Below are 15,275 nucleotides of genomic sequence, written 5' to 3'. Positions count from 1 at the left end.
CCGGGGGACGAGCCCTGGCCAGGGCAGCGTGTCGGCGTGGGCGTGTGTCAGGCGCGTCTCAGCGCCGCGCTCTGAGGTAAAGTCTCTCGCCGCAAACGTTCAACAGCGGCAGGAAAGTTCAAAAGCCTCCCCAGCCCCGCGCGGCCTCGGCGGCGGCCTCGGGTGCGAGTGCTCCCGGGAGAGCCCGCGCAGTCACGCCATCTTTGATTTGAAGTCACGGCGTAAAACTGCCCATGAGCGACAGCAACATCCTGGCAGCCCCCGCGGCCCGCGGACGGCCCCAGGTGTCCGCAGCGCCGCGCTCGTCTGCGGGATTAAGAGGTTAACTCCGGGGACTTCAAACGGCGGCTCGACAATAAAAGCAGAAAGGACAGAGCGCGAGGTGACTTCCTTTCTTAATTAATTGCGCTGGCCAGGTGGGAGCGGGGACTGGCCCGGCCCGGGGTCCACGGCCCACGGGGGAGCAGAGCCCTTTAATATGCTCCTGTCCTGTGTCACAGTGTGAAATTGTCCTGGTTTATGTCCCTTTTGGCAAACTTACATAAAAGTGACCGTGTACTGTATTTTATGGCCAGATGACTCTGACCCCAGCGGCTAATCCACATCAGGCTCCGTCTTCAAGGGCCGGGCGAGGAGGAAGTGCGCGGGCGGGGGCTTCGCGGCGCGTTCATTATTCTGGCTCGTTCTTGCCCCGGATCATCCATCACTTGTTGGGGACGAGTGATTAGGAAGTGCTGCTTAGTGTTAGCGGCACATGCGCGTGTTTGGGTGGCTGCGGGGAGGAAGTCTGCAGAAGGGGGCTCCGCCGGGGGCCTCTCCGGCCGTGCGCCTGGGGCGCGTTTTGATCTCGTGTTTATTACGGAAAGCGCAGCCGCTCCCTCGCGGGGGCTCCGTGTCGGTTTGCTTTTCCCGACACCTCCCGGGAAGAGGACCACTGTGGCTGTGGGCAGAGCCCCCGCCCCGCGGGGAGCTCCGGCTTGGTCCTCGGAAACACTGGCCAGAGGGGCTTCTCCAAGGCCCGTCCCGGAGGTGCTGCCCGTCCGCGGGCCCGCCGGGGGGCTCCCCGCCGAGAAGGGGCGGCCGGGACAGCTGCCCGGGCCCTTCGGACGCCGAGCTCGGCGCGGCGCCTCGAGAGGAGGACGGGGCTTGTGGAGGAGTGTCCGTGCGCTCCAGTTGCGGGGCACGCCTGGCCCGGGGCTGGAGGGCCGTGTCTGCTGCGCTCCGGCGGGCGCCTTAGCAGAGGGCGCCGGCTGCACGTGCTTGGGTGGCCTCTGTGTCCAGCAGCCTCGCGGGGTCGGGAGCTTGGGGTTCAGGAGCCCCACGAAGCCCTGACTCACCCCCTACTCACCTGGGACCTTGGGCATGGCTCTCGGGGTCCACCTCTGAAAGGTGGGCCGCGGCCTCCAGGGGAGGGGCCTCCCGGGGGCTTGCCCTTCCCTTCATCCCCCCACCATGGGGGGCCCGCCCGGCGGCAGCGGCCGTGACTCGGGCGAGCCCTTGTCAGCCCCTGGACGTGAGGATGAAGCTCAGGGACTGGGCGCCAGCCGCTGCCGTCTGGAGCAGCAAAGCGGCCGAGGAGACCGCGCAGCCGTCGGCAGCGCCGCGCCCGTTCACTTTTTTTTTTTTTTATAGAGGCATGTTTTATTTATTTGTTTGTTTTTGTTTATACAAGCACCGGGTACAGTCAGAAGCGCGGGAGGGTGAGAGAATTCACCAGAGCCAGAGCGGGGAGCAGAGCAGGCAGAAGGACCGAAGGACACTGCTGAGGGGAGCAGCGGGCGGCAGGAGGGGTCTGCGCGCCATGTAGGACCCTCCTCCGGTGGCCGGGGAGCAGCCGGGGATCGAACTGGCGTCGCAGAGGCTGCGGGCAGCTTCGCAACCCAGCGCTCAACTGCTGCGCCACCGGGGAGGCCCCGGTTCACTTTTTGAAATAAAATTTTGTTTTACGGCAGCTCGGGTCGTGAAAAATAGCTTAGGAGGTAACTGAAGTTCAGATTTTATTTGATATGATGATTGGTAGCCGATGTCTCATCCGTCAGGGGTGTGTGTGAAAGGGGAGGCGTTCTGGGGGGGAGGAAATGGAACGTGGCCAGGTCCGGTTTTGAGGTAATTATGCTTTAAACGGGCCCTGGCGCTTCCGCTGCTCACGGAACGCTTTGTCGAAGTAATTGTCTTCAGAATCTCTCTTGCAGAACTTCATCTGGGGGGACTGAACGCCGCCCCCTTCCCGGTGGGACGGGATGCACTTGACGGGCAGTGGACTCAGTCGGGTCTGGGGCTGAGCGGGCCCTGGCAGGGCCCCAGGCCCGGCGGCCGCGGCGGCCGCGGCGTAGATGGCTAAGGCCTGTGTGTGTTCACATTTAAGCTCATATTTATTTGTCTATAAAATCATTTCTTCCCGGTGTCGTGGTGTCGCTCTTTTGATCTCTGCGAAGTGCCGGCCAGTCCTTGGCCGAGACCGGTCTGCTGCTTTACAGCCCATTAGAGCCGCGGTCCCGCCGGCCGTTCCGCGCTTCAAAGGCGGCGGGTCCCGGGGCCTTTGGCTCGGGCCCTTCTGCTGCTCTCCAGGGAGCGTTGTGGGGTGCAGGGCGCCGGCGCTGGCCCCCGACGTGCACCCCGCGCACTGGCCGGGCGCGTGGCCCCAGCCCGAGGGGTGAGAGGCCCCGGCCCAGCCACCGCACCGCGGGATGTCCCTGGTCTCACTGCCCCGCCCGGACAGGAGGCCCGTGGCCAAGACGTCCCGGTGACTGCAGACCAGACCGGCAGGCCAGGCCTGAGGAGAGGACGCATCAGCTGCAGACAAAAGCCAGAATTAAATGAGCAGCACCGAGGGTTCCAGAGGAAAGCTTTCCTTTCTCGGCACACAAAGAAGTTTTAGGTCGTTCTGCAATCTGGATGTTAGTGTTTTTATACGTCCACGTTGTAGTTGGGATGACTTGAAATTTGATGTTTCTCATTACATGTAACGAATCATTTTATACGCAGTTGCTTTTTAAAACACCGTGTCACATGACAGGCTTCAAATGTTTAAAACCCTTTTTGAGGTACCAGAAAGACTTTACCGATCTCTCAGTGATTTTCCGTTTTAAATGTCTAGAATTATTATTATTTTTTTTTAAAATAAGTGTAAAGCAGCCCCCAGTTTATTTTATTTATTTTATTTTTTTTAAATTTATTTATATACAAGAACTGGGGTACAGGCCAGAGATGCGGGGGGTGAGAGGAGTCACCGGAGACACAGTGGGGAACAGAACAGGCAGACAGGACGAAGTATACTGCTGAGGGGAGCAGCGGGTGAGACAGGAGAGGTCTGTCCCGCCATGTGGGTTTCTCCCTGGCCGGCTGGGAATCGAACTCATGCTGCAGTGGCTGCGGATTACTTCATAGGTTGCGTCTTAACCCCTGCGCCACCAGGGAGGCCCCAATGTCTAGAATTAAATTTCATTTCTGATTGCGTGTTTCAAGGACCTGCGCATGAGGTGAGTAACCCTGCTTGCTTCCGTGCTCCAGCCGGCTCCAGGCCCTGCCTGTTCCCCGATTCTTCCCCGGCAGGGTTGCCCCGACCCCGCCTGCTCACCTTGTAGCTGCTTGTGTGACTCATTTCCATAAAATCTTTTCAAAGCTTCTCACTGCCGTCACGAGCAAGTCTGAAAACCACAGCGTTGCACAGAAAGCTCTGGAGATTTGCCTCCATTCTGTCGGGCACGGTTTTGGGGGCTCCCTCAGTCACCACATTCTGTGTCGCACCTGAGTGCCTCCCCTGCCGATTCCCCCAGGTGCCCTGCCGGGCCTGCTGCCTCCTCCTCCCGCCCTCCCGGGATGCCGGTGCCTGCTCCCCCGTCTTCCTGGCGCCCCCTGCACAAGCTCAGCCGCTGCAGACGACGCCCCGCGGGCACCAGGGCTGGCTGCGCGTGCTCCCGTGTCCTCCCCAGTGTGGTGCTCGCAATCTCAGCACGGAAGGAGGCACCGGATGTTGCCTAGTTTGGTCTGGCTGGGGCTGAGCCAGAGCCTTCTGTGGCCTTGTGCTGAGTCTCTCGCAGCGGAAGCGCGTCTCTGCACCCCTGCCCTCCTGTGTGTCACCGTCAGTCCCTGCAGAGCGGGGCCCTGCCTGCCCTGGTCGGGGGCTCTCGTGCAAAACGTGCCTGCGACCTTGCTGCCCGGCCTCGGGGGTGTGGAAGCGCCTGGCTGAGCCCGAGCCCTGCCTGCGCCGCTGGCCGGGCGCTGCTGGAGCCCGTGGGTCTGTCTCACTGGCAGGCGGGCCCCGGCCTCCCTTCCCCGCTTCTTCGCCTTCGTGGCCACCCGCCTCTGACGCCGTGACGTCGTCCTCTGAGGACAAGCCCGGTGTTGGGGAAGCTGTGCCCGGACCCCGCCCGGCGCCGGTCCTCGGGGCCTCCCGGGCCTCCCTGGCACACACCGGGCCGCCCGGTGGGTCCCGTGTTTCCTGACTTCTGTTGCTTTTTCATTACTATTTTAATTTTCACTTAAACAATTTTATAGAAAGTGAATGAACCCTATGTCGTGTTTTAGCCTCCTCCGAAGTACCTGGCCGCATGTGTGCTTGGGTTATTGTGAGGTTATGATCAGCGTGCTCGTGTTCTATGGCTTCTGTCCCTTAATAATGTGTTTTGTGTGCATCTTTTCTGGCGCCAGCAAGAGTTGGCCAAGACCCGGGAAGGCACAGAGGGGCCAGGCTCCCGCCATCAGTGCCGGGGCTCTTTGTCCCCGTGTCGGCCTTGACTTGCGGGAAACTCGGCCAGCGCCACGCTTGTCTTCCTCGTGTGAGCGTCCCTTAGGGCCTCACTCCTTTCTGCATCTGGTAGCAGATTGATGGGCGTCTCCGTGGCGCAACACGTCTGCGTTCCTCAAATTCTCCCCGACCTAGTTTTCACAAGGGTTGTAAGCGCGTGGCTCTGCTGCTGGGGGACGGGAGGGCCCATGGCGGGCTGAGAGGCGGGCGCTGGGCGGCTCTTGTGGAGAAGGTGGCCTGTGTGGGGAGCCGGGTTGTGCCCCCGCCATCCACCGGGCATGGGGGACACCCCCCACCCCCAGACTCGGAGCCCGCTGCACGGCCCCTTTGCAAGAAGGCACTGAGGGCAAGCAGGACAGCAGCTCGAAGCTACGACCTGTGAGAGGACCACCGGCTGGGGAAGCCTGTGCCTAGGGCCCAGGGTAGCACCCCCCGTGGTCAGGCCCAGCTCTGGCACCTGCGGGCAGGAGCTCTCGGGTCAGGGCCTCTTTCCTTGCGCTGGGCCAGGGGGTTGGGTGGGGGGGTGAATGTTCTGCTGAGCCAGCGTGGGCAGCACGTCCCCACCAGCTCGCGAGAGTCGTGACCGCAGCTCCACCCAGCAGCTTGCATGTGGGCGCACACCCCGCCATTTTACGGGGCTGGTGTGACCTTGGTGCTGAATGCAGGCGAGGATGGGGTCGGCGGGCCATGCTAGACCGATCTCACAGGAACTGTGTATCGGTGGAGATGACGGTGGATTGGCCACGCACACAGAAGACCACCCAGACCGTGTTCCAGCTCGGCAAGGTCAGCCTATTGCCGGGACCCCGTGGCCGGAGCAAGCAGGGGTGATGGCCGGACCCGGAGCAGCACAGCAGGGGGTGTGGGGGTGTGCGCCCGCGGCTGGCGTGGGTAGGGCCTGCCCACCCAGAGCCGGCGTTGCCTCCTGTGGCGCGCTCACTGGCCCCTCTGAAATCGTGTGGCTGCCGGAGATGCTCCTGCTTCTGATACTAGAAACGGTAGTGGCCTCCCAGCACGGCTGAGCAAGTGCGGGATAGTGGGGCAGGACAGGGCTGTGTCCTTAGGAGGGTGTGCCGGCTGCTGCCACGCCCCACACGCTGACGCTCAGCAGGCAGGGACGTCCAGCGGGGAGACTAGATCGAGGATTAATATGTGAAGCTGAATGATCCCAGCAGAGTCTAGTTTCAAGTCCTGTGTGTGACGGTGAGGCCTCTGCAGAATGTGAGCAAGGAGAGTGAACCTCTGGGGAGCAGAGCCCGGAGGAGCAGAAGCCGCACCGAGGAACGGCGCTCACCCTGTCCGGTGTGAGGGGCCAGCAGGGGCGATGGAGGAGACGCATCTGCACAGAGGGTGCATGTGCCCATCAGCACCCGTGGCCCTGAGCGCCGGAGCAGCAGGCCTGCCACAGCGGGTGTGCCTGACACCCATCAGGATGGCCGCCAGCCCGAAGGCCCAGCGTCGGAGCGGACTGACGTAAGCGGGACTGCTCAAATTTGCATCTTGGGAGTTTGCGCTGCAGACTCGGGAGTGGACTTGGGTGACGAGGTCTGGTCTGTGTACACTGTGGGGTGCTATTTAGTTATAAAGACTGACCAGTGGAGGCCATTTGCAACCCCATGGATGGAGCTAGAGGCATTTTAGTACGTGGAGTAAGTCAGACGGGGCAAGACAAAGGCCAGATGATTTCACCGTGTGTGCACTGGGAATGAAAAAGCCGAGGGCAGGCCAGACCAAGCCAGACCAAGCCCTCAGGACTGATGCGGAACTGAGGTGGGGGGTGCTGGGGGCAAAGGCTCTGGGGCCCAGTGGGCTGTGGGGCTTTCTGGGGCTTGGGCGCTGGGCGTGCGGCGGCAACCTTGCCCGAGGAGGTGAGGCTGGAGCCCCTTCGTCGCTGACAATGCTGTGTGTGATTTTTCTCCAGAAATTTATTAAAAAACTGAGACTCGGTGGGAGTGGGAGGTGGCATGGGCGCTGTGGCAAACTGGCGGCCGCGCAGAGAATCAGGAATAGAAACATCACGTGACCTGAGAGCTCTGCTTCGGGGCATCTGCACAAGAGAGTCGAGGGGAAGGGCCCCGCGGAATTTTACACACCTGTTTCCACGGCGATGCTTACGAGAGCCGAAAGGTGGAGACAGCCGACAAGTGGGTTAGTAAACAACGGGGCGGGGCCAGGCCACGGAGGACTATGTAGCCTTGGAAAGGAAGAGGCGCCTTGGCAGCGTCGTGCCTGAGAATGGGCCAGGTGCTGGCGCTAACCCGCGCACGCGGTCCTGGCCGGCCAGGTCATAGCTGCGGGCAGCGGGCGGTCAGGGACTGGGAGGGAGGTCAGCGGACTCTCAGTGGCAGGAGAGGGTTCTGCACGGAGGGTGGTGACGCGCCTTGATGTGTGGCCGAATGCGGGCCCGTGCGTGTGAGTTCCACACGACGGGCACTTCCCCACACCTGCTGCACCTGAGTACAGGTGAGCATGGCCCTCCTGGCCGGTGGCTTCCCTTGGGCAGTGGGTGTCGGCAGACGTGGCCGGGCGGCACAAGTGCTGTGTGGCTGTGTGGTCTCACTCGGTGGCACCCCACGTACATCCAGGTGAGAAGGGGAGAAGGTGCTGCTTCGGGGGATCCACTCACCAGCGGCCCTGAGAGCTGGCACCAGCAGGGTGGCCACAGGCACCTATGGACATTGCGTAACAAGGCCCACCTTCCAGTTTATCGTGGAGTACAGGGCAGACGCCTCCCCGGCGTGTGTAACTAGAGAACCCCCAGGACAGGCATCGGGGACCCTCGCGCCTGACCTGCTCATCACGCCGGGACTGTGGGGCGTTGAACAGTGGCTGTTTTTGAAACTTCGAGTTGTGTGTAGAATTGTGGTGTAAAATCCCTGCGGCGTTTCTCCTGGCCAGGGCCCTCACCTCCGGCGGGCAGCAGTGGGCAGCAGCTGTGTGAGCGGCTGCGGATGTGGGGGGCGGTTTGCTGTTCTGACGCCCCAGAAGCCCCTGCCCAGCCTGGACGTGGTGTGCGGAGTCCCGGCGCGGGAGCGAGGGTGTGGGGTCTTTTCACAGCGTGGCCCGAAACTCTTTCTTTCTGTCAAGTTTGGCTAACTTGCACGTCTTGAGGTTTTAATTTTTCATGCCGTGTCAGTCACGTCAGGTAAGCGCAGGTGCGAGAGACGCGGAGGACGCGATCCCGGCCCGCGCTCAGCCCCTGTCTCCGTCCACCCTCGCGCTGGTTCCTCGGGGAGCGGAGGGGTACGCGTCTCCCACTCTCCAGAGAAGCCTGCTTGTAGTGTTTCATGGTTTAAAAGAATTAATACCTGCCTTTATTTTCTGGCCTTTATTAGCGCTTCTATCGATCTTCCTCAGATGGCCGCTGAGCAAACCGCATCTGGCGTGACTGAGAGGGCCTTTTTGTGAGCTGGAAACAATGGCAGGATATTTATTTTAAATGTCCCGTGAATGTAGAATTTTTTCCCAGGCTTTCTTAATGGGTGGAGACAGAGCCTGGAAAGTGCTGTTTACATACCTTGCAAGGGGTCAAGATGTCCAGGCAAAATCTTGTTTAAATGTTCATCACCATAGAAACATATCAGCTTATTGTGAGAGCCTTTGTAAGTGCGTTGTAATTTTCACTTCATTGATGCTCACCACAGAGCAATTAAATGTGTAACTGACCGGCTCAGAAATTTCAAGAAGCAATTATAGCTGTTTAGTGTTTGAGACTCGCTCGTTCGTGCCTATTTAACTCTAGAGAGAAGCTTGTCGGCTGAGTGTTCTTGGCTGGCCTGTGTCATCTGACGGGGCCTGCTGTAAGGTGGAGCGGGCTGTGCCCTCCGGGATTGTGCTGGTACCAACCCGTGCCCTTCCTCGTGTGGCCTGAAGCCTAGTGTTTCATGGTAGAGAAAGCGCCCACCTCGGGCTTTAAGACCTCCAGTGGGTCTCACGCTGTGGCTCGGGGAGTGGGGCTGGCGGTTCACCAAGGGCACTCAGATTTGTGGGGTTTTGGGAAGAAGAGGGGAACATTCACACTGGGGGTAAAAATAGGATGCGTGGGAGGCCCAGGCCTGAGGAAGCCGCGCCCGTGTGGGAGGGAGCACCTGAGGAGGCTGCGTGGCCGTCGTGGGGCTGCCCCGGGGCTCCTGTGGCCCGATGGAGGACAGATGCGAGGGGCTGCCCGTGCCCACGGTGACTGATGCTGTGACAAGAGCGCCCCGGGGCGGCCCGCGCTTCTCCTTGGCTGCGGCGCCCGCCCTGCCCGCCCTGCCGGCCGAGCCTGTGTGCATCCCCCGCGCATGCAGGGTGGGACGGCGGCTGTGCAGTGAGGCTGCTCTTGGGGGCTCCAGCGCCTCCTCTGCCTGCCCTGGCGGGGCCCAGGAAGCTTCTGGAGCCCTGGGAGCAACCGGCCGGGTGTGTCCTTTCATCCCGGGGAACTCAACGGCTGGGCCGGCCGTGCCCCCTGCTGGCCGCGAGGGGCAGACTCCTTTCTGTGGGCTGCTCAGTTTCCTTCCGCGGTGCGGACCGTGTGAAGCGAGTTTCTGAGCAGGGTGTGAGCCTGGCCGCAGAGGGTCAGCTTGGAGTCTCCACTGTCCACTCGGTGCTGCTCCCGTGAGGAAGAGGCCCTCTTGGGATCACGTTTCTTTTTAAGAAGGCAGGCCGCGTATTTTGTTTAACACACAAGAGATTTGTATCTGGGCCTGCTTTGTGGGTGCGTGGGGGAGGTAGGGCGGTGTCTGCCCTGCTGCCACGTCCAGGCGGGTTCCTGGGCTGAGGGCTGCCTGCCTCGAAGCACAGCTCTTCCTCTGGACCAGAGCCGCCCCGCGGGAGGGCGCTGCACTCAGGCTGTCCTCAGAGGGCTCCCTCCGGGTGAGGTGGCAGATGACCAGAGAGCATTGGCTGGCGCGGAGGCCGCGCCCGGGGTGAGGAGCAGGCAGGGCCTGCGTGGGAGCATGGCCCAGCCTCGTGTGGCCACCCGGTGTCACGGGGCCCCGGCTGCTCTCTTCCCTGCACTCGTGTGCACTCAGCGGCGGCGGGAACAGGGTCCCCCCGCAGGGGCCCCCGCAAGGCCCCACTGTGTGCTGGCACCGGCCGGCCTGGCCTGGGCCTCTGCTTCCACTCGCAGGCCTGCTGACCACTTACCGCCAAGGACCATCAGACTTGTGCTTCAAGCGGGCCGCGTCCTGCTGTACATAGGCGGCCGACCGCAGGGGCCAGAGTGCGGCAGGCCCGGGTGGCGGTGTCCAGACCAGGGGCCCGCGGGGGCCGTGCTGTGAGGAGTGGGCGAGACGCCAGGACCAGGCGCTCGAGGGCTGGGCGGTGGGTGTGCATGGCTGCGGGGGCGCGCAGGGGTTTCCCAGGTGTCGTCCAGGTGGTGCGTGGTGCCAGAGAAGCAGCTACAGCTGTTGGCAGATGCCCGGGAGTCGGGCCAGGTGGGCATCGGGACTTGTGTCTGACTGGGCTTAGGCGAGGCCACAGGTGAGAGGATGCGCCCCTGTGAGTCGCCCCACTGGGGCCCTGGGCTGGGGCTAGGCCAGTGCGGGTGTGGGTGCCGCTGAAGGGAGAAGCGCCAGGTGGTGGGAGGCTGAGGGCCCAGATGGTGAGAAGGGCCCTGCATTCTCCTGGCGGAGCTGAGGACCAGTGCCAGCCGGACACGGGCAGGAAGTGAGGGACACACGGGCCTCCTGGCTGTGTCTTCCTCAGGGAGCGCAGGCCACCGCGGTGGGGAGGCCAGCGAGGACCTCAGAGGAGGCAGCATTCAGCAGGCCTGGGCGCTGGTCAGCCAGGCTGGTGTGCGGGTTGCCGAGTGACGGGAGAGGCCGCCTTGGAATGTGGCAGCAAACACTCCTGCTGGTTGTAATCCCCCACCCGGGCCTCAGGGCGTGCACTGGGGAGGTGCTGGTGGGGGCGGCCGAGTGCTCGCCCAGGCCGCTGTGGACGGTGCTGAAGCGGGCGGGGCCTACCGTCGGGTGAAGAGGGGAGGGCACTGCACAGCGCGTGGGGCTGGGCAGGGGGCTGTTGAGCTGGCCTTGGGCGGCTGCACTGATCTGACTCGAACACATGAGGGTCAAGCGCTGGAGGCCACCCTGGCCCACTGGTTCTCCCATGGGAGCTCGTGGGGTCCTCGGAACTGCCACACGGAACGGGGTATTGTTGCCCATTGCCCCATGAAGGGAAAACCGAGGCGCAGCCAGGCTCAGCCACCCACATGGCTGGCCGTGGGGGCCCAGGGTGTTGGCCGGCGTCCAGGGCACTGACCTTCCTTCCCGGCCCACACGCGTGCTCCTGCCACGGCTGCGCAGCCTGAGGCTTTTCTCTGCGGGGCGGGGTGTGGGTTCTCTTCAGCATAACTACAGGTCAGCAGCCGCTTTAGCGTGTTCTCGCAGCGTCACGGCCACACGCTCACTGAGGACATCTGGGTCGTGCAGAACAGCCCTAGACACGCCCCCGCGACGGGCTGGGCCAGGACGGCCACAGGGGGCCGGCTCTCCTCCACCACGCACCTTGCTGCGCCCCCGACCCGACTGGGCAGGCTCCTGGGCCAGGCTCGGGGACCCGCCTCTCCTGCTGCCCACCACTGACAGTGCCTGCCGGACTGGTCTGCACAGGGCCCCTCAGCCCCCTGGCCCCGCTTGTCCTGGGGCTGGACTGGACGCACAGCTGACCGGGCCATGCGCTGGTGGCAGGCGCCCGCCCCCTGGGCAGGCCTTGGGCTCAGCTCAGGCGCACGTGGGCTCCCCGTTCCCGTCAGTCCTCCAGGACCTCAGCCCTGGGGAGGCCGCCTGTGGGGTGTGCACTGTGGCGGGGTGCGGGCCGTCATTCCTGGGGCTGCAGTGACCTGCCCGTGCATCTTGACCCTGGTGTCCGCACACTGGACCTGGTGCCTGCCCCACGGAGGCCATGGCTATGAAACACCCCGGATAGGACAGTCCGTGTGGGGCCGCCTGCCCTGCTGTGAGCCTGCCCCGCCTCCTGCACCAGACAGGCCTGGCGGGGCGCCCCCCCCCGCCCCCCCGCCCCTGCCTGCCGGAGGTCCGTGGAGCCAGCCCCGGGCTGCGGGGCAGCTCCCCTTGCTGCCGTGGCTGCGTCACTCGGTGTGGCCATCACCGCCCTTGTGGGAGCGCTCTCTCCAGACCCGGGTCTCGGGGGCTCCACGCAGCCTCACCCCCCTGTGCCTGCCCCACGCGCACCCCGTGCCTGGCGCCCTCCTACTGCGGCGGCCAGGGTGGCAGGCTTGGGGCCCGGGCTCCAGAGAGCAAGCGGGCGGCACCCGAGTGCCCTGTGGATGGCCAGCTGTCCATGCAGTTGGCGGGCAGCGCGAAGCTTCTCACTTAGAGGAGAAAGATGACGGCCGTGGGGAGCGGCGGGATGGCGCTGGTCGGCCCTGAGGGGCTCGGGATCTGGCCCAGTCTGGGCTTGGAGGAGGGAGCGCGTGTGGGAGCGGGTTACAGATGGACCATGCCAGCAACAGCCGGCCTGCTGGACCCTGCCCCGGCCCCCCGACGGCCATGCCGGCAGCCCCGAGGGCCGGGAGTCGGGCGGACAGGGGCTGTGGCTCAGGCGCAGCTTGCCCCGTTCTCGCGGATGTGGGGGCTGTCTCGGGCAGAGCTGAGGCGGGCGCGTTTAGAGTCTTCATGGGTAACGGCCTTTGAACTGTCTCAGCCCAGCAGACGCTTTATTGAGAAACGCAGGGGCACGCCAGGGCGGGGTCAGGCGCAGGTCCGCACACTCCCGTACGACGCCACGTCAGCCTGTAGTGTGGGTGATGTCAGGTCACGAGGTGCTTTTTCAGGAGTAGAAGGAAATTTTCTTTTCGGTTTGTCCAGTAGTCTTCAAGCCTAAAAGCTTGGCCTGTGTCGGGCCTGAAGTCAGAACTTGTTTTACGTCTTAAGAAGTGGGGCATCGCGCCCTGCACGACCCCGCCTCCAGCAGGGCTAGTGAAACCCTCTGTGTGGGGGGTTGGTCGCTGGTCGGGGCACCTCCCCCAGGCCCGGGCCAGGCTGCCGGGGCGGGGCTGGGACCAGGCCTGCAGGTGCTCACTGCGTCAGGCCTCTGAGGCCCACCGGCTGGCCTGCTTTCCCCGTGGGCGGGCCATGCTGGGAAGGTGAGTGACTGTTCCGAATGTTCCTACCAGGAGTTCTTTGGCTGCTTGCTTCAAGGATTCATGTCATTTTCCATAGTTCTGCAAAGTCAAGTCAGTCTGAGTGCTGCAAATCGCGAGCGCACGGTGGTCTGTTTTCCCTGCCAATGAAGTCTCCTCTCCTTGAGAAGGATCATCTCACGCTGTCGTGTAGGCAGAGACCTGACTGCTCTTGAGATGGGACTTCAGATGCCGCCTCTGCTCTGTTTTCCAGGGAATCCGCGCCCGGGTCCTCGAGACGCTGGTCATGCTGCTGCTGCTGGCTCTGCTCATCCTGGGCATGGTGTGGGTGGCCTCGGCGCTCCTGGGCAGCGACGCCGCCAGCATGGAGTCCCTCTACGGTACCGTGCGGACACGGGCCCAGGGCTTGGTGTGCAGGGAGCAGACAGCCACCCAGGGTTGACTGGCTTCTGTTCTTAAAATCCCAGGGAGGCGTCTCGCTCCCTCCAAGCGGGTTTTGAAAAGGTTACATCCTTTTCTTCCGCTTTAGATCTTTCTGAGGGGCTGTCAGGAAGCAGGTGGTTGCATGTACTCGGCTGGGTGCGGGGCCTGTGGCTGGGCCTGTGGGCCTGGACCCCGTGCTCGGCCGTCCAGCGGTGCCCGAGCTTTGCAGATCTGTGGGCAGGACCTGTGGGCGGGGCCTGTGGGCGCCAGTCCCCCCGCCCCCTCCGATTGCTTGGCCGCTCAGACGTGCCCGTGACTTGCAGATCTGTGGGAGTTCTACCTGCCCTACTTGTACTCCTGCGTCTCACTGATGGGGTGCCTGCTGCTCCTCCGTGAGTATTTTCTGATTCAGTATTGGTGGGGAGCAGAGTTCCGGGTTTCGGAAAGTTGGGGGGTGGGGGTGGGGGTCCTGATGAGATCCCTGGCCAGCGTGGGGCATTTTGGAAGCTGGTCCCTGTGTTCTCTCAGGTACAAGGTACATTCTGATAGATGGGGACCTCAGAGCAGCTGGTGCTCCCATGTGGCTGCAGGGATGCCGCGAGCTCCCACCCCACTGCGCGCTGTCCCCGAGAGCGCATGGCCTGACCGCGGGGGCGGGAGGGCCTGGTCACATGGCCTGTCCAAGGGGGCAGCTTCCCTGGGGTGCAGGCTGCCCACACTGACCTCTCTGTCTGCCTGCAGTGTGCACCCCGGTCGGCCTCTCGCGCATGTTCACAGTGATGGGCCAACTGCTGGGGAAGCCGGCGGTAAGTGTGCCCGGACCGGGGGCCGGGGGTCACGTCTGGGGCGTGCCGCGTCCGAGGCACTAGAAGCCTTGGGTTTCTGACCGAGCCCAACTGTTTTTAATTTACTCTTCTCCAGCTTTGAAACCAAAATTGTTGTTACTTTTGAAATACTGACTCCAGGCACTGAGGTTGAAACCTCCCAGCAAACGTGAAGACGGTTTGTGAGCCCTTCACGCACGGTGTCTGCCCTTGGCTGGGGCAGTCACTGGACTGGCCTCGGTCAGCGCATCCAGCCTGACTGCGAGGCGCTGTCTGGACGCCGCCTGCAAGTCTCACCTGCACGCGTGCACGTGCTTGCCCCCGCGCCCACAGATACCGTGCGGCCTCTTAGAGGCAGCGACGCGAGCTCTCTGTCCTCAGTTTCTCTGGCCGCCAGCTCTAGTGACGGGAGGCGGCTCCGAGCCACTGTAGGGCGCCGGCCCTGGCAGCGCTTCCGCCTTGTTGTCCATGGCGGGTGCGGACGCCCCTGCCAGGCCCTTTCTAGCTCCCACCGGCTCCCGGCCCTGACTGCTCCGCCCCAGGCCCCTCTAGCCCCTGCGGCCAGTGGGGCCGGCTGACTCCTCCCCGCCAGAGCGATCTCGCCCCCCCGCGCTGCCCCGCGGCCCTCTCTGCCCCGCCAGCTGCCCGTGAGACGCAGTGTCTTCCTGCGGACGGCTGACCAAGGAAGGACTACCGGGGAGGTTGTCAGCCGCGCGGCCTAGCGTTGTTTCTGTTTATGAACGGGTCTCGTCACGTCTCCGTTTAAAAGGCAGGCTGGACTTCCCTGGGCTGCGTGGACGCGCACACCTGGGCCTGCGCCCACGCACTCGTCGCCTTCGCCCTGCACCATGACCTCACCCACCCTGCCCCCCCATCTGCCCACGCTCCCAACCGGCCCCTCCCCCCACTCGCGGCACGGACATCTGTCGCCATCCTGGTTTGTGCGTGATTACTGGTTCCCCCCCTCCTGCTACCGGCCACAGGCCCCGGGAGATTGTCGGTATTTCTTGAATTACTGGGAGTTACTGGATTGCTTAAAATGAATTTTATTAAAAGTCTTCAAATTTGATGCTGGATGGCAGTGGCGTGGTTCGAGCTCCCCTTTTCTGAAAACACCGCGTCCGGTCCTGAGGAGTTGGAGGTGCAGGGCTCCCGACCCCGGGTTTGCCTGTCAGCGCCCCGCGACGCGTAGTTT

General features: G+C 63.3%; 1 protein-coding gene across 1 annotated transcript in view; it reads left to right on the top strand.

Moving 5' to 3' along the window:
- Positions 1–15,275, top strand: part of LMBR1 (limb development membrane protein 1) — a gene marked incomplete at its 5' end in the record, with an annotated part of 82,372 nt that overhangs the window by 37,069 nt on the left and 30,028 nt on the right. Inside the window, 3 exons of the mRNA XM_084230877.1 lie at positions 13,087–13,213; positions 13,580–13,648; positions 13,998–14,062. Coding sequence (XP_084087003.1) covers positions 13,087–13,213; positions 13,580–13,648; positions 13,998–14,062 — 261 coding nt within the window. The remainder of the gene's footprint in view (positions 1–13,086; positions 13,214–13,579; positions 13,649–13,997; positions 14,063–15,275) is intronic.

The sequence above is a fragment of the Talpa europaea genome (assembly GCF_964194135.1).
Source record: "Talpa europaea genome assembly, chromosome: 3".
Classification (NCBI taxonomy): Eukaryota; Metazoa; Chordata; class Mammalia; order Eulipotyphla; family Talpidae; genus Talpa; species Talpa europaea.
Note: the sequence above shows the minus strand (reverse complement) of the source record. Positions and strands in the feature narration are given on the sequence as shown.